The sequence below is a fragment of the Antechinus flavipes genome, chromosome 2 (genome assembly GCF_016432865.1).
Source record: "Antechinus flavipes isolate AdamAnt ecotype Samford, QLD, Australia chromosome 2, AdamAnt_v2, whole genome shotgun sequence".
Taxonomy (NCBI): domain Eukaryota; kingdom Metazoa; phylum Chordata; class Mammalia; order Dasyuromorphia; family Dasyuridae; genus Antechinus; species Antechinus flavipes.
In genome coordinates this window covers 19942094-19966058 of record NC_067399.1, presented here as the reverse complement: position 1 = coordinate 19966058, position 23965 = coordinate 19942094, and the positions used below count along the sequence as shown (strand labels likewise).

Genomic DNA, 23965 nt, shown 5'->3' with positions numbered 1-23965 from the left:
AAATGGGGAGAAAGAGTGAGCCGGGCCAAAAAACCAGAGACAAAAAAGCTCTCCGAGTCCCTGCCTTTCTCAGATTGCAGAGCACCGAAGGAGCCCCTAGGACACGGGGATGTGAGGGGAAGGAGATTGTGGCTCTTGGTGGGTGAAGGGCAGCTTTCTCCCCGGGGGATGAAGTGGAAGCCATCTTTCTTTTGTTAAGCTTGCTTTCTTTTGTTTGAACCAAGGTGTCCCAGTTGGAAGCAGGTTCCTCATCCTTAGGCACACTCATCTTAAATCCGATGCCTCCACAGACACTGTGCAGACGTACAGGATCACACTGCCTGCCCCACCCCCAGCCCTGGTCTGTCCCTCTGGAAGGCTCGGGATTGTAAACCATTCCCAGGTCAATCTCAGAGCAGCGGGCCCGAGACAGACACCCAATGGCCGCCATCGCCAGGCCGGCCCAAAAGCAAGCACCTTCGCGGTAAGAACATCCGGGAGCCCTGAGGACTCCCACAGGGACGTGGCCTTCCCCATCCTGAGCAGTTTCCAACAATAAACGACCACCACACTGCTGGGAAAGCAGATCTTTTAAAAATTGTTTTGTTGTTATTTGAAGGGACCAAATGGGGAGGAAAAAAAAAAAGGGAGAAATGAAAAGAACCCCTGAGGCAAAAATGGCTTTTTCTTTCTGAGTCTCCCCGGACCCTTGTGCCCCGGCTCACAAGGCTCCAGCCATCTTCTGGGGGGGGAGGCCTTCCTCCATCCAGAGGGAGGACGCCGAGCCGCTCCACAGCACGCGCCGGTGAATCCGCCGCAGGCGCAGCAGGTAGAGCAGGATGGAGAGGACGACGACCAGGAAGCAGGCCGAGAACAGGTAGTGGTTGTAGACAAACGAGAAGCTCCGCCAGTGCGCATGGCCCGCCCGGAAGGTCTCCTGCTGGATGTCTCTGCCAAAACGGAGGGACAAACCAGGAACGATTACTGAGGCAGCAAGGACGGGAGGGTGGAGCCGCCCGATTAATCTGTTTTGTGAGACTCGCGGTTCTGAGAAGAGCCAAGGTGACCTGGGGGTGAGGAGGGTGTGGGAGCCCAGGCCAGCCCTGTGGCAGCCGCCTCTAGGCACATCACCAGACCCCCCGCGGAGGGCGCTGCCCACTGCAGCTGTGGTGAGGAGGTGGAGAAAAAGGAAGGGATCATCGCAGCGACAAGGTGACTGACACCTCCCAATCATGTTGGACCTCTATGGAGCGCTTCCCAGGCCAGGCCCTTTGCTCCTCTGGTCCTCCCTGCAGCCCTGGATGGTGAGCACCCCCGCCCTCTCCAGTTTATGAGGGAGTGATGGAGCTGGTCTCCGGGCCAGAGCCCAAGTCCTCCTGACCCCGTGCTATACAAGCTCATGAGTTTGGAGCCTTATTTAATTGGGAAGACCCACCCCTGGCGCCGGGGAAGCAGCCCAAGGCTGGTTTCCAGCCCCCCTTGGAGCCAGAGGCCTTGGAGGGAGCAGTTTCCAAGGTGGCAGCCCCAGCACAGGAGTGCAGGCCCGGCCCCAGAACATGGTGAGGGGAGAGCCCGAGGTGGCTCACGGTCTGGTCTCGAAGCACCAGCAAGAAGAGAAATGAGTGAGGAGGAAGATGGGCAGAATACCCCAAGATCAGAGCGTGGAGACCCTTGGGGGGAAGGAGGCGGTTGGGGAATAGCCAGGGGGAGACAGGGCAGCTGGACAGGAGGAAGAGGTCAGGGTCCCTGTGAGAAAGCAGTCAGCAGTCTGGGGAACGGGGCAATGGTGTCACAGTAAGGGTCTCCCGAGGGTCCTGGGCCAGAACAGCTCCCCAGGAGAAGGAAGCCTAAGGCTGCCCAGCTGACAGGTCGGACAGAGCTCACTTAGCTCCCATCCCCAGAGAAAGGGGAGGGTGGTCGGCACCCTTAGCAAGAGACCATGGGCGGCCAGCTGAGAGCAATGGACAGAAGAAGACAAAGCAGGAGGGGAAGAAGCCCTCCTCAGGCTCCCAGAGGCAGCCCCTTCTAGGTGTGTCATGGATGCCCCGGAGGCTACCAGTGTCCACTTTCTGCCCCTCGCCTCCTGGCCAATGGGCGGTCTTCCCAGGCCTACCTCAAAGGCAAAAACCGGGTCCTGTAGAGGATTGCTCCCAGCGTCCACTGCACTTCCTTGTCGTACACCTGCAAGGCCGTCTTTAGATTGCTATAATTAACTGGGAATGAGAAGCCTCGGTGAAACACCTCATACATCCAGGCGGATTTAAAGCACTGATACCTGCAAGCCAAAAGAGGAAACGAGCCTGAGTTGGACAAGAAACGCCAACACGAGGAGCCCAGAGCCCGCTCTCCTGGGCCAGCCGGGTCGTCTCAGAAACCCAGCGGTCCCGAGTCATTCTTCAAAACCACAATATCCAAACGGTTTATCTGAAAGACACAGGTGCTCCCCCTCAATCGGATTCACAGTGACCCACACTGGACAAAGGGCTCTGCCCGGCCCAGCTCCGGTGTCCTGGCGGAGGCCATCAATAGGAGTGTCCCAAGGAGGGAGCATCTCCCAGTGGGCAGGGCCCCTCGCACCCCAAGCAATCCTTCCCAAAGGGAAGGAAACCGACCGTCTCCCCAGCACAACACACGGTGCCTACTGAAACCTGGGCTTCTCTACTCACTTCAGCCTATGGAGGTCAGCATGAGAGGCATACAGGCCCTGGTCAAAGCGTTCCCGCAAGACAGACCACTTTGTTGCACAATAATCCTAAAGGAAAGCCATGAGAATGACTCAGTTGACATTTGCCACCAAAACCTGCCCTGCCCCCCCCAATCACCCTCCTGTGCCCCAAGGCCTGCCCAGGACTCCTGCCAACTCTCTCAAACCAGCCTCCTCAGCCAGGGCTCCCAACAGTCCTCTCTGGCCTTCTGCTAGGCCCTCCCCCAAAATACACCCCTCTTCTATCCGTTACCTTGGCAGCTTTAATAAACTTAGCAGCATTGTAATCTCCTCCCATTCTTAACACATCCTCAGTGCAATAGTAGAATTCTGAAAAGCCGTAGAATTCACTGTTCTGGAAATGAACTGGAGGCTGATAGACCCCATTGAGGGAAGTCTGGGTCTCGTTGGTCTTGTTCATGAAAGGCTGGAGCGTCTTCCGGCACAGGGTGAAGTCCCCGGTTCCCCGAAGGTACATGGTCTGCCCGTTCTGCTGAATTTCGTCCCTGATGTCTAAGGGAAGGCAAGGGTCCAGGTAGGGAGTATCGGAAGTTAGACCTGTCTGCTTACTCAGGAGCCTGTAAAGAGAAACAGTAACAGTGAAATCTCTACGATCACTAACAAGTGATAAAATTCACACTTTCAGAGCGCTCTAAGTTTTACGAGTTTTCCTTAAAATGGAGGAATAAATGACTGAAAAAACTCCTAAATACCCACAATGTGTGAGGATTGCTGGTAAAAGAAAGAGTGGGATGGTATTTGGTCTACAATTAATTAAGTGAATGCAGAGTAAACTACATGAAGTGTTTGCAAATGTTAATCAAAATATCTGACATTACCCTGGGGGAGGATTCATGCAAGGGCACGCATGGTGTGGATGGGTTGCTGCTGGCAATGCTGAAGGGCACGGCCACTTCAGGGAGGTCCCTCATCCATCCAAGCTGCCCCACATCTAAATGGAAGAGCCCACCGGCCCATTCAACAGACAAACCAAGTCAACTCTGGTGACCCCAAAACGAGACAATTTCGCCAGCACTTCTGAGGACTGGAATTCTCCATCCCTTCTACAGTTGGGAGTTCTCATCACCTTGCCAACTGGGAAGGACTTCGACGGTAACCTCCTTACACCATTGTAAATAAGAAACAACACAGGGTGATGGCGGGCTAAGGAGCACGGGGTTGTCTGAGTCTGTGACTTCCGTTCCATGGATACCTCCCGCCTCAGAGAGCTCACAGTCAGACACAAGACTCACACAGAGCTTTGAGAGGGCCCAGGAAATGGCCTTTGTCAACTCAGAGAATCCCTGTGAGTAGGCCTTGACAGCTGAGCCTGGGGGGCCAAGGAAGCAGGACCAGAACACAGACAACCAGTAGCCAACCCACTGGCCTGCCTGGCGACCGCATTCTAACTTCTAAAACCACCAGCAGGCAAAGGGTGAAGGTGGAGGCTCCACAGAAGTGAAGTCATAGTTCGGACACACGAACACACACACACGAACACACACACACACACACACACGCTCAGACACAGAATCACAGACACACATCACAGACACATCTCACACGCACACACAGACCAAAGAGCCCGGGCCCGGGTCCGGAGCTCGTGCCGAGCACACTCTGGTACCTGTTCCTCAGCAGGGTGCTGGCGAATATGCTGTCCTCGTAGCGCTGCCGGGCCGCGTTGCCGCCAAAGCCAAGGAAGGTGGCGACGTACACCCTGTACACGTGCTCCGTGCGATGGACGTCACAGCCCAGGTTAAATTCAGCAAGCAAATTTTTGGCTACTTCTTCCTGGAGACACGAGGATTAAACAATCTCTCAGCACCGAGTGGCTCAAACAAAGCAAAGCAGATAAGGCTAAGTCTGCTTTCTAGCCTCTGCTCCCTTCAGAACAAGAGCCTCTCAAAAAGAGAGGGACCACCCAGAACCAGGAGCAGGAAGCAGGGCCTCCAGAACCCCAGCTCTGAGCTGCCGTGGGAACTGGGCAGGTGCACATATGTGGGTGCAGACACACTCCTGCACCCACACACACCCACAGACCCACACCCATGGGTTTATATTCTCAAACGGAGCTCCTGGCGAGGGATGGTGAAGGGCACCTTGGGACACCTGGATGGCCAGCACCTTTCACTCAGAAGCTTTTAGGGTTCTGGGCTAAGACCTCCTGGTCTACAGCAGAGAACTTTAGCAGTCGAGCTACGTATCGATGCAGCTACTGGTTTGAAAACAGAACCAGGTGTTTCCGTTCCTGGCCAGTGTGCCCTACCAGTCCCCACTATTTTGCTGTCTAGTGGGAAAATTGCCAACAGTGACCAGGAGAACTACACAGGAGGTAAATAGAGTGAAAACATGTCATAAATCATAAATTAAGATCTTCTCAAGCCCCAATACAAATCCTAAGTCTTTTCTGGGAATTCAAGTCTAAGGCACAACCAATACAAGTCTTTTCCCATTCATATTACTGGATTAAGTTTGTCATGACTTGTTTTATTTATTGTGGCATTTGTAAAAAAGCATTATCGTGCTTGTTGAAAGAAATCTAATTTAAAGAGGAAAAAAAAACCCTCTAAAAAACCCAAACCAAGTATTCTTTGACATCTCTAAGTAAAAAGCTAATCAAGGTTAGCAAAACAAACCAGCTGGTTTCAATGACCAAACCCAAACAGCTTAGCTGAGATGTGCCTCGTTCTCCTCCCGTCTCCTTTCTCCTGGGGTTGGGGAGGCGGCACCCCAATAAGCACAGTAATGATGCTTTAAGACTCAGAAAACAAAACAAAAATGGATGGAGACATGTTAAATGAAAAATTAAACCAAACAGAAGGAAATCTATACAGATAATAACCTGCTGTGAGGAGGCAAAGCTTACACTTTTGGGGACTTCGTACGCTATCTGGGTAGACACTCCGCCCATGTCCAGAATACCCGCTGTCCTTTTGCGGACAATGGCTGCTTGGCTCTCAGCTCCAGGAACGTTCACTTCTACCACGGCCTCATCATCTGGAAAACATGCAGACCCTTCCTGAGACAAACCATCCCCAGCATCTGGGATCTTCTCAGGAGGCCCATTTGTAGTCACGATTCATTTTTCCCCCCTTGAGGCAAATGGGGTTAAGTGACTTGCCCACGGTCACATAGTTAAGAAGGATTAAGTGTCTGAGGCTAAATTTGAACTCAGGTCCTCCTGACTTCAGGGCTGGTACTCTATTCACAAGTCATAATTCATTTAAAGTAGATTTAGTTAACCTGGCCTACTGAGAAAGCCAAAGCTCTTCTACAATTCAGTCTGATTAAACAAACACAATTCCTACACATAAATGTACTGAGTTCTCTTGTAAAAACTGTGTCCGAGGTTTAGCTAAAACAAATTCCAACTCAAATTTTAGAAAAATCATTAAATAGAAATCATCATAATCCCCCAACAAGCAGAACTATTGGTTTAATTATTGTAGCTATCACACTCACCATCTTCAATGTGCTCAAATCGCCCAAGGACAAAGTTAATGCCAATCCAAGCATAGACACCTAGAGACATGTCAAAGAGCAAGAAAAGCGTTTTAAAAGATCTGGTCTGACTCATACAAATATAAATCACGAGAAAGGTCTATCTGTAAGACTGAAGTTCTTTCATATCTTAATCTGAACAAGCACACTACCTCAGAAGTGCTTTCAGCACAACCACGAATACCGATTTTGTTTTTCAATCAAGCACCTGGCTGACCAGATCTTGTGTTGTGATTGAAGAAGAGTGATACCAGGTGGCAATAGCAAGTTTATGTGGTCCCAGGTGTGCAGCACTCAGCACCTGCACAGTGTTGCTTTGGTTATATAAAGGGATGAGGGTATATATGGGGCAAAGAACTTGGAATAAATGGACTCCATATTTCACCATCCTCGGGAGTCCCGCCTCATCACTCCTCCACTAAGATAGTATGTTTTAATCACCCTGACATAGGGGCTCTAGAAAACACAGTACTTTTTTTGTCACCCCAACTTGGGGGCTCTAGAAAGTAGGATACAACAGTTATGGTAATTGAATCTTATCGAATATCATTGTTCTGTAAGAAATGATCAGGAGGATGATTTCAGAAAGGCCTGCAGGGATTTACATGAACTGATGCTGAGTGAAGTCAGCAGAGCTAAGAGCTCATTATACCTGGCAACAACAAGATTATACAGTGATCCATTCTGATGGATGTGGCTTTCTTCAACAATGAGATGATTGATGCTAGTTCCAAGAGATTTGTGATAGAGAGAGAGCCCTCTACACTCAGAGAGGACTGTGGGAACTATGTGTGAATCACAACACAGCATTTTCTCTTTTTTTGTTATTTGCTTGCATTTTATTTGCTTTTTTTTTCCTTTTTGATCTGTTTTTTTCTTGTGCAGCAAGATAATTGTATAAATATGTATACATATATTAGATTGAACATATTTTTTTTTTACACATTTCGCATATATTGGATTATCTGCCATCTAGGGGAAGGGGTGGAGGAAAGGGAGAGAAAATTTGGAACACAAGGTTTTGCAAGGGTCAGTGTTGAAAAATTACCCATGCATATTTTGAAAATAAAAAGTTTTAAGCAAAAAAAGAAAAAAAGTGCACAGATGAGAACAAAAGGAAGCTTGTGGGGAAGATCTTCAGCTCTGAAAATGACATGTAAAGAGGTATGTTTAGAGAGCCATAGCTTTATAGAGCATTTTCTTTTTCTGCTCCAACTCTCTGCATGACAAGTATTCAAAGAGAAGCATGGATTCCTGAATCTTTGTGATTCAAATCTACCTCCCAAAAGAAGGTACCTGCCCATTAATGGGGGACGTTCTCTGAGGGTTTAACAGAACATCAGAACCAGAGTGTGCCACAGACTGACCCGTCGGCCTCAATTTCTAGCACTCCAAATGCCAAACTCTCTACTCTAGGTTCAATGGAAAGGTCTATAAAATAAGCAACTATTTTGTATTAAAAGTGTTCACTGCAATTTTTCCCATCTCTCCCAAATGGCCATTACTGCCCCAGTGGCCCAACTTCTCCCTTGGGAGCTCAGAAAAGCTTCCACCCTCCCAGAGCCGCGATGACTGTTGCCATCAGCCTGAAGAGTTGTGGCTCATTCCTCTGTTTAAATCAACCTGAATCAGATTTCCCAAGTGACTCCTGTGGCAAAAACAAATTAAAGAGTTTCCTATGGCAGTGTGTGGTAACTGTGACACTTTACAATCCAAGTGCATCTGGCTATAGTGAAAAGGAGGCAGTAGCTTCCCCAATATTAAGAGGTCGATGCAATACGGATAATTATGTCTCATAAAAGAGAATAAATGATTTGACTCCTTAAAAGATTCTATATATTTTTCTTTTCTGTTTCATTAACACTCCTTACTCCTCAAAGTTTAGAATTTTAATTCCTTGACCAAAAAAACACAGGATCCCTTCCCCATACTTTGTGCTAACTTACTTCTTTTCTGACACTTTTGCCTTTTGACAACTTTTCATCTTCCTCATGCCAATGATATTACTCTAAGAATTTGTATTAAGGTACGTGGTATAGTGATACTTTGATAACAGGAATTTGCACATTAATAGAATTCACTTAAAGGGTACAAAACTCTGCAAATCCAGAATATATATTTCTATTTAAGTGTCTGAAAAATCCCAGGAATGGGGAAAGATAAGAGAAATGAATTAATTCAAGCTTTCCTTTTTGGGGATTCACCTCTTTTATTTAGTTGTTTAAATGAATGGTCTGCTCAGAATTTGTCATTTTAGCTGAAAGGTTTGTATGATACCAACCCAAAGAACTTAAGTTAATACAGATGATTATTTAGGATACCAATCCAAAGAACTTAAGTTAATACAGATGATCATTTATTAATTCAGTAAAATCTGTAGTTTATTAAAATGCAGCCCAAATAAGCTTTTTCCCAGAAGGGTTCTTGCTATAATTGGGCACTGCTGTGCTGAGAGTGTTGACTCTCACAAATACAGCTGCAAACACATACATGAGTTGTATATAATTGACATATTTACTTAAAATCAATTTAGGAAATAATCTCCCAACTCCTGTTCCTTCTCCCAGATGATCATCTGCTTCCTACAGAGCCTTTCACTTTTTCCCCTCTCTTCTGCCTATTACCTGCCCTTTCACCTTTTCAAATTTAGTTTCACCCAATCTAAAAAAAAAAAAAAAAAAAAACAAAAAACTGCCAAGTTTCACCAAGAAGGGCTTCGTTCTGATGGATTCCACTGCCACTTATTATTGGTCTATTTATTTGCTACCCTGAGTACAGACAATGGCATTACTTAACCCTTGATAGATCACTCTGGAAACCACATCACAAAGTCTATTTAAAGAAAGAACAAACTGAGACTGTTTAATACAGTGAAGAAAAGACAAAGGGGAACCTGAGACTTCTAAGATGAAGACCCATCGTAAGAAAAGAAACTGCTGGTCTTAGCATTGAATAATTTCTGATAGAAGTCTGACTTTAAGATATTATACATATACATATGTGTAAATATAACATTTCCCCATACACAAGTAATTAAAGCATGTTTTCTGAAGAAGTGAAACGAACATTATTATGTTAGCTTATGACAGTGCACATAATTCACTGTGACAGAGAATCCTTTCTTGAATAATTGATTTCTAAGTGCATGTTTCATTGGTGTTATTAAGCAAAAGTAGTAAGTGGTAAGAGTTAATAAATATGATTAAGTTAGGAAAAAAAAGAGGTAGATGATGACTTTCAGGAGCCAGCAGGAAGAGGTAAATGCGCCAAGTGGACGGCTCCCCCAAGCCTGTTCTGCTGACAACACCAAGGGTGCGATCGAACACTGACCTTCCTGCTTCCCTGAAATAACCTCGGCATGAGAGTCGGAGAACAAAAAGTCAAATTGTGCTGGGACGTCTGTCAGAAGATCTTCCAGGATGGCTTTTTGCTGACTGCAGAGAGAAGCCGGATAACGTCATAAGAGAAGGCCCAGGTTCAGGGCACAGCCCACCTAAGCCAGCCCGAGCCCCAGCGAGCACATGGCCTCAGCCCTGCCTTTGTCGGAGGCCCCAGAGGGAGCAAGGGCCTCTCCCCAGCCACAGACACCGCTCCCATCGCTCAAGTGTCCTTAGCTCCCACACTGCCCCTCCGAGACCTTTACCCACCACTCCTCGGCTTGTTCTGGGTCCAAGCAGAACAAATCTAAACTCCTTCTATGTTGCCACCCTTCAAATACTAGAGACTGCTGATACTGCCCTTCACGAAAGCCTTTGCCAGCACAAACAATTGCAGTTCCTTCAATATCCTAGTTATTTTCTCTAAATTAAAATTCAGGACCCAGAACTAAACAGAACAATCCAGATCAAAGGTTCTAAAAGTGAATATTTGTAGTTGAAAATAAAGTAACTTAACGCTCTTTAAGATTAGAGTTTTTAGGCCGACTTGGCGGCACTCTAGTGACAGTGTGGAGTAACAACATTTCCTAGAGCTAAAAGCAAGGATTAAGATGCAGTTTTCATTTCTTCTTCCACAAACCAAGACTTCGCCCTCCCCTCCCCCTTTACTTAAAAGTCTGTCCCTCTTCTCCTCCGCTCCCCCACCCTCCGGAATCCACGTATTGCCCAGGAACTCATAGAAAGGGCGCTTTCACTGCCCTCTCCTTCCCCTCGCTGAGAGTTACCTTTCCGGAAGGATTCTCATCCCAGCCGTACAGAGGATATAGAGAGGGGTCTCTTTGTGTTTTCCCCGTGGCACGTGTTCTGCAGCAAAACTCAGAAGTGGAGAAATATAATCACTGACTTTTTCCGGAGAGGTAGCAAACTCTGATATGCCTGGAGAGACGGGAGACAATTCCAGCTCAGAGTCTGCTCTGGTCTGGCCAGCCCCAAGTTGCCCAGACGGCTCCTTCTAGTTGCAAAAAGCCATTTCTTTGTAAGTCAGTTAGAATCAGAGCAGCCCTAGGTGGCGCCAGAGCGCCAGGCCTGATCTCGCCAGCTGTGTGACCCTGGACAAGCCCCTTCACCCCCCTCTGCCTCAGTGTTCTCATCTGTCAAATGAGCTGGGAAGGAAATGGCCACCTCCCCCCTCCCCTCCCCTTCCCCCCCTGCTTCCCTTTCAGCGTCTCCGCCAAGAAAACTCCCAACGGATCACGAAGAGTCGGACACGACCAGAATGACCGAACCACAGAATCGCAGTCTCGGACCCAAGAACGTCTGAAACAGTTCTGTCCAGAGCCCTTACTGTACGGACGCACAAGGAGGCCTCTGCGGACTTCCCCGTGGTCACAGTCCAGAACAGGGAGGACACCTAGAGCCTCCAGGGCAGCCGCAGAGCGTCTGCCACATGGCTGCACCCAAGTCCGGCAGGGGCTGTCAGAGGCTCGGGCCAGGAGGGTCGGGTTAGAAGTCTGGGCCAATTGATGCTAAAGGCGAGTCTGAACTCGGCCCTCCTACTTTGGGCCCTCCCGCTACCCCCTTGATCTCCTGTAACCCAGGAAGAGGGCCTGGGATTTTCACAAAATGAAGTCTGCCACACATGCATAGGCCTCCTCCTGAAGCCCCAAGCACCCAACAGGATAAATCCCGAAGGCCTTGCCGCAGGCACTCGAACAGGGCATTGTAATGCTGGGTGACCAAGAGGGTGGGAGGGGGTTTGTGGCTCCCAGCCCACCTTTCTGGCCCTCAGTCCCTGGCTTCCTACAGCTGAACACCCCCTCCCTACCTCCCTGAGACAAGCCCCGCGGCCAGGTGTCAGACAAAAAACTTCCTCTCTTTGGCTCTCCTTGATGCAGGTTCTCCAAGGAAGGCAGCCCCAGCTTCGCCTCTGTGCCCTCAGGGCCTGGACACAGGAGCAGTTTTCATAAACTGACCAGTGGCCGGCCAGGGCAGTGACAAAGGGACTGTTTGATAGAAATGCTGACTGTCCAGACTCTGCACACACTTCTGGGGAGCCCACTCTCTTCTCACATAGCTGAGAGGTGGGATGCTGGCCCTGCAGCCAGAGCACAGGCTCCCACTGACCCTCCAGGCCGGGGGACCGGAGGCACGTCCCCAAGGGACTCAGTGCTGGCCGGCATTGCCGGAGCATTCTTAAACAGAAATCCCCGTGGGAATGAAATCCAGACCTGGCGCCCGTCCTATTACGTAATCACCATTCAACAGCAAATCTGGGGCGCCTGAGCTTATCGACTTGCTTGGGCAGTGTCACGCTGGTTGAAATGTCACAGGATGACAGTACAGACCTGCCTTCCCCGTTAAAGAGCAGCCTATGGTCCAAGCCCCCAAACAACCCCACTGCACGGCGCACAAGGCACATTCACTCTTACAGATCACTGGCCTCAGATAGGACCCACGTTTTTGTGAGCCAGAAACAAGATCATCGCCTCTCCTGGGCTCTCAGGGCAACCCTATCACCCGGTTAATAATACATCCGACCACTCCCTCTCTTACACCCTGAATAAATGACAAATGTCTGCTACCATCAGCCCACAATTTAAAAGCGTTTGAAATTTCCATTTGTCATTAACAATAGGGGGCCAGATCCTCTTTGATCCAGCTGTGTCTCACGGATCTGTATCCCAAATAGATCAGTTTAAAAAAAAAAAAAGGAAACAGACTCACATGTGCAAAAATGTTTGTAGCCCTTTTATAGTGGCAAGGAACTGGTCATCTACTAGGGAATGGTGAAATAATTTGTGGTCTGTGAAGGTACCAGAGTACTATTGTTCTGTAAGAAATGATCAGCAGGGCGATTTCTGAAAGGCCTGGGGAGACTTACAGGAGCTGATGCTAAGTGAAGTGAGTAGAACTAAGAGAACATTGTACACGGCAACAAAAGTACGTGATGATCAACTGTGATGGACTTGGCTCTTTTCAACAGTGTGGTGATTCAGGCAAATTCCAATAAACATGAGATGGAGAGAGCCATCTGCAGTCAAAAGGAAGACTAGGGGGACTGAATGTGGAGCACAACAAAATTTTCACCTTTTTTGTTGTTGTTTCCTTGCCTTTTTTCTTTCTCATTTCTTTTCCCTTTTCTGATCTGATTTTTCTTGTGCAGCGTAATAAGTGTGGAAATATGTTTAGAAAAATTGCACGTGTTTAACATATTATCAAATTACATTGTTGGTGGAATTGTGAACACATCCAGCCACTCTAGAGAGCAATTTGAAACTATGCTCAAAAAGAAAACTGTTCGGTTCTGCACACATATATTGTATCTAGGATATACTGTAACCTATTCAACATGTAAAGGACTGCTTGCCATCTGGGGGAGGGGGTGGAGGGAGGGAGGGGAAAAATCGGAACAGAAATGAATGCAAGGGATAATGCTGTAAAAAATTACCCTGGCATGGGTTCTATCAATAAAAAGTTATTAAAAAAATAATTTAAAAAAAAACATTTTATCAGATTACTTGCCATCTAAAGGAGAGGAGGGGGAATAAAAAGAAAAATTTGGAACACAAAGTTTTGCAAGGGTGAATGTTGAAAACTACCTTTGCATGTATTTTGAAAATAATAATATAAAAATAAAAAATAAATTTTTTTAAAAATTAAAAAAAATGGGGGGGCTGGTTACAAAACAGTGAAAAACTGCTCATTTACCAACAACCAACACAGACCAGACATGGCCACGTGGCCAGCAAGGACAGACCAGATCCCCCACTCTCCGTGGATTTGTAATTGAGAAGGGAGACAGACACATGATGCTCAGAAACAGGGGGGAGGAGGTGGGTGGGGTGCCAGGGAGGGGCACAAGAGGGCCGGTACTGCGGCTGCTCCGACTTCAGGACACTGGGCACCTAGTTGGGGGCAGGAGGGGCCTCCCTGCCCAAAGGCCAGAAAGACAGGCTGGCAGCAGAGCCCATGGAGCGAGGGGAAGGCGGCAGGCCAGCCTGCCTGAGGTATGGGGAGAGGAAAAGCAGCTCTATTTGGACACTGAAGCTGGGGGAAGAGGCAGGAGGCCCTGAATGCTAGGCCGGGGCCCTCATTCTCTATGGTAGCATCCCCATAGAAGGAGAGGCTCCTTCTCTCAAGTCTAGAAGCTGAGGGGAGACACCAGTGGCCCCTCTGAGGGGACTGGCGATGAGCAGAGGGAGCCCTCCTTCCCCGGGCTCCTGGAAGATGGACCTGGCCTGGGACAGCCAACGGCTCGGCGCTCTCCCCAGACACATCTGCCTTCTCTGAACTACCCTGCCCCAGGCCCAAGACACCATGAGGTCTCTCACTGGCTCCCAGCAGTGGGGGGCTCCCGCCGCCTGCTCCCCACGTACCCGGTTTTATTTTCATCACCACCGGCTTCCGGTTCTTGTCCCTCATCTGTCTGATGTCCAACAGATCGTGCGGGTTGCCGTTGTGCCGGGGCCAGCAGTAGACGAAGATCCGCGACCCGCTGCTCCCGCAGTCCACCACGATCCCGTAATTGATGTGGGGGTTGCTGGTGTCAGTGGCTTCGATGTCTGTCACGCGAGCCAGGTACCTGGCGGGAGAAGAGCGCGGGCACCTGGGTCTCGGGCCACTGTGCTCAATGAGCTCCGAAGCCGGGCCCTGGTCCGGTGGCAACCTTTATCCCCCACAACCCGATCACTCTACAAACTGATAGAAAAAAGCAGCAGGGGCCTCCTGCACAGCCACAGCTGCTCCCAGAGTTCTCTGGGGCACACAGATGCTGTGCCATCCTGCCCAGACCCCCACACCCCAGCCCACCCCTGTGCCCCATTCCACCCGGACTCTCCCTCCCTGGCCCACCCGGACCCTCACAGCCCAGCCTGCCCCTGCCGGGAAGCCACCCCGCAGGAGCCGCCCCTCCCCCCGGCGGCTCTCACCTGTGAAACTTCTTATCCCGGGACAAGCGCCCATACTTATGCCGGATGATGATGACAGAAAAGTACAGCAGGGAAACCGCAGCAGCCAGGATGCCGACGACCACAATCTGGCGCAGGTTGGTGTTCAGGATTCGAGGGCATCCCACTGGGGAGATGCTAAAATGCCAGGAAGCAGGAAACAAGCAGGAGACGCTGATCCTGGAATCAGAGAGCGCCCACCTCAGAGCAGCCTCTCCCAGGACCCGAGGGACCCACGGAGACCAGCCGGGCCCAGACTTCTCCCCGAGCTGCCTCTGTTTCCTACCCACATGTTCATGGTATGTTTTCCAGGGGGGTAATTTTGTTCAAAATAATGTCCTTGGTATTAAAGTCGTTCTATTAGTTTAACCAAGGGCAATGGCATGTTTTTTAAAATGCTTTAAAATGTTTGTAAAAGTCTTCCCCTTAGATGTTATTTGTTGGTATCTCACATCCCCCCCTGTGGGCTGAGGATCCCTCAGAAATCCACATCCTCATCTAGGACAGTTATTGGATCTTCAGCTCCATTACTGTGCAGCAGGACTCGGTGCAGAATTAAAATGCACATTACGATAACGGGCCTACCACAGCAGGCCAGGCATAGGGCCTCGTCTGAGCTTCACCACAACCTTGTGAGGGGAGTGCTGTTTTTGTCCCCCTTTTACAGCTGAGGAAACTCAGATAAGAGCAGTGAGGCGGCTTTGCCCTCTCATGGTCACCCAGTATCTGAGGTCAAATGTCAACTTGGGCTTCCGACTCCAGGCCCAATCCCCGAGGCTGGCGAGCTGCCGCTGCATAAGCTGCAGTGAGGAACCGTCCTGTGATTAAAGCGCCTCACATAAAAGCAGAATTCAGGAGCGAACATGGCTGGAGGACCGACTCCCCTTCTCCCCACAGAGCCTCCGGCCCCACAACAAGGCTCCATTCCCCTCCTGGGGGCTCCGCGAATACCAGGCCCAGCCCTCCCCAAGGCATTCTCCCCAGCACTACCCTTTGAGGACTGATTTAATCAGCAGCCATAAATAGTTGTCAGAGAAGAGTTTCCCGAGGGGGTAGGGAGGGGGTAGGGAGGGAGTGTGTGACACTCTGCTTCCCTCCCTCTCCCTCCCCCCCCAGGAAAGGTGGGCTCAAGCTGAGAGACAGAGGGCGGGGAAGAAGGGAGCTCACTGAGAGGCTCAACCGACCACACCCTCAGAGCAGCACTGTTGGCAACACACAAACAAACATGGCTGCCAGTTTAACAATTATCCAGCAGAATTTCAGAACCTCCAGGTCAGTCTTTCATTCTGACTCGGTATCCCGAGCACAGGGCTTTGCAAGCGGATTCTGAATAAATGTTTTTGGATCTGAGGAAAAGATGAGGCAGAAGTACTTTGGGCTAAGCCTGAAGGTGGCCTCATCTAACAGATTTAAGGTTTTAAATCGCTTTATTGTTATTTAAAATACAATAAGCACTTGTATCTTATTACATACATAATGTATGTATGTATGTACATTTTAAACTACTTTAATAATTGAAACTTAACACAGGATGCAAGAATGAAAAGGTTCTAAAAATAAATCATCCTTCCTAGTCAAGAAAATATTCCTGACCACTTTCCAAGCCCTCGAGGCTGCTGTTTCAGCCCCGTAGGAGAAGAGTAAAGGAGGGGCTGAGCCCTTGGCAGGGCAGGCAATGAACAAAAGCCCTTTGAGAACCTGCAAAAGGCCTGCTACAAGAAGGGAAGGGTTTGTACACGGTTCTGACACGGGCCGTCTTTATTCTAGTCCCTTCCTTTAGGGGCCTCTCCTCTGTCCTTCCTGCGGACAGGTAGAGCCGGCTGCCCCGTGCCCGCCCGCCCCGGCAGGCCCCCTCTCACCCTGGCCTTTGCCACAGCTCTTTGTGGCTCCAGCTCCACAGCGCGTGGAAGAGCCCAGAAGGGATGGCACAAACGTCGTACTGTTATGCCACAGTTCTCTTTAACTGTCCTGACTCAGTTTCCCTGTCTCAGTTTCCTTAACTGTTCTGTCTCTGACCCAGTAAAACTAAGGATTATTCGCTCCGGGTTATAAATTAGCAAGATAAAAGAGTAGATCTCCTGATTCTTTTCCGGATTTACAATATCCTTTAGAATATTCCAAGATTAACCCAATGATATCTTTACTTCTTTGTCTCTGGAATTTTTAGGTTTTATGGCTTCCCCTCCCTGATAAAAAAACTTTCCCTCCCTTTCTCTTCTTTGTCTCCAAAAAGGTATTTAAGAAGTTGGGGTTCCTCCATTCATTACTGGAGAATGGCGGCTGGCAGCTGGATGCTGGACGCCGGATTCTTTGGGTCCTCCAGCCCTGGGACCAACATGGATTCCTTGGTCCCAGTATACTTATCTCTGTCTGACTGGATAATCTGAGACGAGAGTCCTGTCCAGTCAATCTTACTCTCCCATTAATAAAATATTAAAAACTCTCGAATCTCTCTCCTGCCTCAGTTTCTCCAGCATTACAGTACAATCTCTCTGCCAGTGTCCAGCTGGCACAACTCAGGCCACAAACCCATGAGCCGGGGCAACCGGACGGAGCAGCTGGGAGCGCCCCGGCCCTGGAGTCAGGAGGTCCCGAGTTTAACGGCCTCAGAAACGGATGCTGGCTGTGTGGCCCCGGGCACGCCCCTTCCCCCCAGTCACCTGCCCAAAAGGCCCCAAAGGAACAAACCGGGCACCCTACCTCCCCATGCTGAGATGATCCGGAGGCGAAATCAAACCCAGGCTCTTGGTCTCGGGCGCCGCGAGGCACTGTTACAAGAGCAGCTGGGGAGCGCCACGGCCTTCCTGCTCCTGGGGACGAGAGAGGACACGGTCAGCGCTTCCACGAGAGGGTCCGGCAGCTGCAGGAGAGGCTGCCCGGAGCAGAGGCGCAACCTCCAGGGACGAGCTGGGGGCGGAGGGGAGGTCGGAGGGGGGGGGGTCACGCCGGGCCCTGGTCTGGGGTGGGAGGGGGCCACAGTGCAAGGAGCAACGGCCTGGACTCGGAAAGGCCCGAGAAGGACGCCTGGCAGCTGCCTGACCCTGCACAAGCCCCTCAGCCTCTGCCTGCCTCGGTTTCCTCATCTGTAAAGCGGGGAGAAATGAGAGCGCTGACCTCCCTCGACTGCTGTGAGGATTATTGTTATGCTACTGCAACTTAAAGAGATCACATGGCCGCTGAACGACAGCCTCCTCTGACAGCCCCCAGTGCCCACCCCGCCCTTGGGCATGCTGAGGAAGGCGGTTCTGCCACGACTGGGGCACGGCGGCATCCCCGCTCGGGGGCACGGGGAAAGCCCCCTCAGAGAAAGCGGAGCCCTTCTGCCTGTCGGGCTCAGTCCGGGGCCAGAGGGAGGGGGACAAGGCCCTGCGCCCCCTGCTGGGGATGCCTACCCAAAATCACACAGCAATGGGCTCTCAATGACAGACCCACAGCCAGTGGCTACAGAGCGCGCCCAGTCCGGGGGGAGGGGGAGCAACTGGGGGCTCTGGGGAGGCGGAGCTTGGGCTGAGTCCTGCAGCGATCCTAGAGGTGAGGGAGGGGGCCTTCCAGGGAAGGGGTGGGGGAGCAGCTGAGAGAAGGCCGCCCCTCAGTGAGGAGGAGGGGGCAGCGTGTATATATAGGGAGGAAGAAGCTCCCAATGAGACAGAATGGCCTGGGGGGGTGATGGGGAGCTCTGTGTGGGTAGCCACCAACCCCCAGAACCACCACTTGGGGGTCAGACCTCCCCTCCCCGCCTGACCCCCAGCCTGCCGGGCCCGTCGAGGACCTGTACCCCATGGCAGTCTCATGTCCCTCATTGCTCACCGGGAAGCCGGCCCCTCCCGGGGGGACTCCACAGACCCGGGACAGCCGGCCTCGCCTCGGCCGGGCCCCTCCCCCATGTCCGCAGGCCGCCGCGTCATTCTCTACATCTCTCGTCTCACGGGACGGCCCGGCTCGGTTCGGGTCTCCCGGCTCCTCCTGGCCCCTTCTCCCCCACTAACCCAATGGTGCCATTGCTTCCTCTCCCCTTCTCCATTTCCAGAGCCCCACAAAAGGGCAGGCCATTGTTTTCTTGTGCCGGGTCACAATAAGGGCCTCCTGGCTGCGGGGCATCCCATCCCCTGTCATCAGTGGGCTCACCACAGCCGGCTGCCCCCTCCCAAGCCATGGCCATCACCCCTGGTGCACCAGCCGGAGGCCGGAAACAGCTCCCGAGCGCTTGGGGGCAGGGCTGGGCTTGTCCTCTGGGGAGCCGGACCCTCCCAACAGGCGGCTGCTCCTGCCCTAGGCCACAGGGCCCCTTCCCTGCCGCCCCCCAGGCTCGCCCCTCTCCCCTGGGTAAACCTGTTCTCTTTACTCTAAAATGCCACCATCACCTGCCTTCTCTTCTCTTCTGCCAGCCCCAATCCGACACTTTCAAGGTCCAGGTCAATCAACATTTTGCTCCCCAAGAAATCACTTCTGACCAATTCTGTCTTACAATTACTTTGAATTTCTTTCCTACTTTTGCTTCATCTGTGCCTCAAGTTTACATACTTGATTCTCTATGGCCTAAGAATTGTCTCATTACGTCGTTCTACTAATTCCTCTCCGCTATGTGGTACTTTAGGGGTTAAAGCCCATTTTACAGAAGAGTAACCAGACTTTCCAGGGCTGGGGCCAGGGTCCCACCCCAGCACACTTGCTGTGTTTTTGTTTATTTTGTGACTCACCATGGAGCCTCGGGGGGGTTCCGTACACTTCCCAGAACAGGTGCTCCACAACTTCTTGCTGAATTAAATCAAAAGCACATGGTTTCCTGTACACGGATCTGCACAGGGTTAACTATGATCTACGGTAGGCCTATGAATAAGAATCAGGCAGCTTCAAAAATCCCATTGTGTTTTATAATTCAGTCAATTCAACAACCAGAAATAGCACAAATGTCAATGATGGGGTCGATTCAAGAAAGAACTAGCGGAATCCTTTCAAAGTTTTCCGAAGCTAAAAAATTTTACTTTCGTTAAACCGAGCAAAGTACATTAAAAGACGGCAATGTGAGATGAAAACACTGAGATTCTTGAAAAGAAAATAAACAGCCCCTGATGATCTAACGTGGAAATTTCTTAATTACAAAACTCTTCCTTTTAAAATATTTCCTTGTAAAATACTCTGTACCTTGCCATTCCAGTCAGTCCTAATTTGCCAAAAGGAAATTGTAGCCAAGGGCGCAGCTAAAACATCCCCCAAGTTCTCAATCTCTATCTTTGGCTTTCCTATTTTTTAAATGGTTTTTACAGGGACTTCCAACGAGAATTCCACCTCCACGGTTCTTGCACAAGGCCAGGAGATGCCAGGGAAAGTCACCAGACTGCTCAAGTGCGCTGGGAACGTGTCCATCCCTCCCTCCCCCCCGCTCTGAGCTCTTCCTACACCAGACATGCCTACGTGTAAGGGAGGGGAGAGATCCAGGCTCTGGGGCACCACGGGGCTGGCTGCGGTAGAAAGCCAGGAGTGAGGGAGACAGGGGTACGGACAAAGACTTCTCCTACCAGGGCAGCGCCAGGGGTCTGGCACTGGGGAAAGCGACAAACCCTGGCTAAGCCCAGCAGGCCAGGGATCCGGTCCCAGCTCTGCCATCAAACTCTCCCTTTCTGGTAAGCTTTTTCTCAGCTGGAAAATGAAGGCAGTTTGGATTACAGAACCTGGAAGATTCCCTTAAGAGGAAGGAGCGTGGCGTGCTGGGAGAAGCACTGGCCTGGGAGGCAACGAGGCCCATTTTTTGAGGCAGGCCACCAGGAGCTTCGAATAGAGACACAAACATGAAATGTTGCATGTGCTGGGGAAGGTGCAGCCTCCCTGGGAACCCCGGAGAGCACAGAAGTACTTCAGGAGGGTGAGGGTGCTGACAAGGAAGGTGATTAAGGAGCCCCCAGTAAGCCAGAACGCCAGGGCCGGGCCCTGGAGGCTGAGCCGGGGGTCCCAGAAAGCAAGCTGCATTCTGCACAGCCACGGAAAGGAAACGGAAGATCAGACAAGTCAGCTTAGCGGAAATGCAGCGCATCCCTTCAAAACCTATCTGAAGATTGCACCTTGGATAGTGACGCAATGCAAGGGAGTCCTATTAGGTAACACACCCTGAAAACAGGTGGGAGGGAGCCAGCCCATGCAACTGTTCAGAGACCAGGCTAAGGACTGGGGATTTGTGGGATCTCTGACCAGACAGGTGAGCCAACAGGCTTGATTATGTGAGGGGGAGGCTACCTAGCAAGCCACCTGTAAGATCATAGGGTTACTGAATTTAGAGTTGGGAAGACCACATGAGACAACTTAATCCCATGCTCTCATCCAGTGCCCGTCCGGGGATGCACTGAAGAGAGGAGATCTGTTAGAAAATGATTAATATGGCAGATCTGAGCTAGGGGTGAGGGAGTGGTAGCTGTGTTAACAGAGAATATAAATGACAGATGCAGGAGACGTAGTCAACCCAACTGAATGTTCCCACAGGGTGAAGGAGCCCTGGCCACTGCAAGGATGACAGTGCCCTTAACAGAAACAGGAAATCAGGGGTGGGGAGCCCAATTAGGGAACCGTGGGGTCTCTTTATGACATGTCAAATCTGAGATACCTTCAGAGCATTTAAGTGAGGGATGGGTACCAAACAGGCAGGTGGCAACAGGACACTGGTTCCCAAGAGAGATTACGTATACACATTTGGAAGTCAACTGAATAAAGACGACAGCTGAACTCACAGAAGATGACAAGACCACGAGTCCAAAAAGGGGAGATGGTGCTGGGAAAAGCCCTGGAGAGCGGAGCTTAACTGGGGAAAGGGGAGGAGGATGGAAGAAAGGAGACTGACGGAAAGGGGGAACGAGACAAAGCAATGTCATAGGAGCCAAAGGAGGCCAAAGTAAAAAGCGGCCAACAATGTCGAATAGGATCAGAGAGTACCAAGACGGGGAAGTCCGGGCTTTTAGATGGCGGGAGTCGTCCGAGCCCCAGCTCACCACTGAGGTGGCAGAATCATGTTAACTCTTCCCAGTCATTTTCCCTGTCTGTGAAACGAGAGATTCGAAGAATTCTAAATTTGCTACCGGTTCTCATTTTCTATGATCCCAGATAACAGGATTTTACTTTCTTTTTTTTAGGTTACATATGGGCGGTTATGTAAACCATTTCCACATTAGTCGCTTTGTACAAGGCTCAAACAAAAGAAAAAAAAGAAAGTGAAAAAAAGCATGCTCCGTTTTCAATCAATATCAGGATTTTATCTTCTATTAAGTGTCAAGTCTCTGAATACTAAAAGGATCCCAGTCTTATAATGAAAAGATCTGGGTTGGAGGTTGAGCTGTGTGAGCCTGAGCTTAATCTACCCTCCCTGGGCCTCGTGCCAGCTAGAATATTAGTAGTCTTATTTCTTCATGAAGGAAATGGGGAAAATAATACTAACACCTGTTCTCTCACGGGGCTGTTGTAAAACAAACATGGGTTCTTACTATTACTTTAGAAAAACCAGGCAAAACGGATTGCTTCAAGCTACTGAAAAACATCGTGATCTCTACAATATGTTATGGAGTTCCTGGGGAGGAAATTCCTTTTTAAATCTTAAAAGTGTTTTAAAAAAAAAAAAAAAGAGTTCTCATTATTGCAATACCACGATGCCTCTCCATTGTGTGCGTGTATGTTTTAATACCCGGTTATGAAACTTCCTCTGGCAGGGAAGGTCTTTCATTGGGGAACACTCTTTTCCTTTGGTTTATACCTGGCTCTTGGCTTAGTGGGCAGGGGCGCTCCAGACAGAAAGCAGGGTCTGGAGACAGTGATTTCAAATCTAGCCTCAATCATTTACTACTTGTGTGACCCTGGGCCAGTAAAGTGCCTGTTTGTCTCAGTTTCCTCATCTGTAAACAGAGCAAATGCTTGGTGAATTGATAGGAACTGAAATGAACGCGAGGAAATTAAATAATCCATTAAATAATTGATAAACATCATTTAAATAATTAAAGGAGTCTTGTGTACTGTCGGGAAGGCCTGTGTTCAAGTTCAATGTCACGCCCCAGTTCTGGGAGCCAACTGAGCGGAGCAGGTCGCACCCGGCTGGACGCTGGTCGGCTTCTCTCTGCCCCCAGACGGAGGGTCTCCTCCATTTCCACAGTGGCCTGGGACCAGAGTCCTGACCCAGAGTCCAGGGAAGCTCAGGCCCCCCCCCCCAGATTCACCCAGTAAGACTCCAGCACACTGAGTCTCAGTTTTCTCACCTGTAAAATGGGGGTGAGAATACCGGCACGACCTCCCAAATAACGCCTAAGAAGCAAACACTTCCCAAACACAAAAGGGGACAAACACCTAGCGCTAAGAGAGGAAGAGACCGCAGCTCAAATCCTGCAGGGGGAGCCTGTCCAGTTCTACGCTTTCTGCCTCAGTCTCCCACCCTGGGACAGGGGGAGCGGATTCCTTCCCAGGGTTAGGAGGATCACCACTGGCGGGGCGCCCTTTTAGGAACCCTCTCGGACCTGTCCCTGGGACAGGAGCTGCGGAGGAAACTGAGGGACAGAGAGGGCCTGGGTCGCCCAGGCTACAAAGCGGGGGTGGGGGCGGGGTGGGGAGGAGAGAGCGAAAAATAACCACGACAACGACCACAGCGCCTCGTGACGGCGGCGCGGCGCCCCGCAGGCCCGACCCCCCTCCGAGCCGGGGTGGAAGCCCGAGGCCGAGCCGAGGTCGAAGTCAGGGTCAGGGCCGGGCCGGGCCCGTAGACCCCCGGACTCCTCACACACGACCTGACGCACACTAAAGCTTAGCCCCCTCCCGCCCGCCCGCCCCCCGCCTCACCTGCAGGGCCGCCCCGCCTCCGCCGCCGTGGCAGGGCCCCTGGGAACAGGGCGCAGCGGGCCGGCGCATCTCGGCCCCGGGAGGCTCCGAGGGCAGCGCCGGGACCCGCCTCCCGCCAGCCGCTGCGCTTCCGGAGCCGGCGCGGCGCAGCTCAGCTCCACTGGAGACGGCCGCGGGCCGACGGCGGCGTCAGCGCTTACGTCACGGCGCAGCACCCGCACGCGGGCACGTAAGCAAGCAAGGAGGCGGGTCCAGGCGGTGCGCGGCCGCGGGATTGGGAGAAGGGGCAGCCTCGGGGCGGGGAGCTGTGGGGGCGTGGCCGCCAGAAAGGGGCGGGACCTTGGCCTCGTGGGCGGGGGTTATGAGGCTATTGGGGCGGGTCTCCGGCCTCCTCCGCAACGGGAGCGCGGCTGGTGCTTCCCTGCGGGGAGCATTTTCCAAGCGCCGGGAGCGACGGATTCCTCGGAGAGCCAGCGTGGCGTGGGGGGGAAGGTGACCTTGGGCCGGACACCAGTACCTGGGCAGAAGGGCGGAACATGATCTGCCCTGGAGCAGGACGCCTCAGTCTGAGGGACGCCCCCCGAGCTTCGGCCCTTTCGAAATAACGGCTGTTAAGGGCCCGGGGCCGGGAATACCTCGGTTACCTGGGGACTTGC

General features: G+C 51.1%; 1 protein-coding gene across 3 annotated transcripts; it reads right to left on the bottom strand.

Annotated features, from left to right (window-relative positions):
* Positions 1 to 568: 568 nt before the first annotated feature.
* On the bottom strand, positions 569 to 23408 carry ENTPD4 (ectonucleoside triphosphate diphosphohydrolase 4). 3 transcript variants are annotated; one of them, XM_051974222.1, is made up of 13 exons: positions 23310 to 23408; positions 17211 to 17320; positions 14493 to 14690; positions 13941 to 14146; positions 10350 to 10500; positions 9518 to 9621; positions 6149 to 6208; positions 5529 to 5683; positions 4311 to 4477; positions 2937 to 3261; positions 2646 to 2731; positions 2093 to 2254; positions 569 to 929 (listed from the first exon to the last, which is right to left on the bottom strand). In XM_051974222.1, exons 2-13 carry the CDS (start codon positions 17216 to 17218, stop codon positions 701 to 703), a joined length of 1851 nt encoding a protein of 616 aa, XP_051830182.1. In that variant the 5' UTR covers positions 17219 to 17320; positions 23310 to 23408; the 3' UTR covers positions 569 to 700. The 3 variants fall into 3 exon arrangements, with proteins under 3 accessions (XP_051830182.1, XP_051830184.1, XP_051830183.1); XM_051974224.1 differs by having other exon boundaries at positions 5553 to 5683; XM_051974223.1 differs by lacking the exon at positions 23310 to 23408 and adding an exon at positions 18318 to 18449.
* Positions 23409 to 23965: the final 557 nt, after the last annotated feature.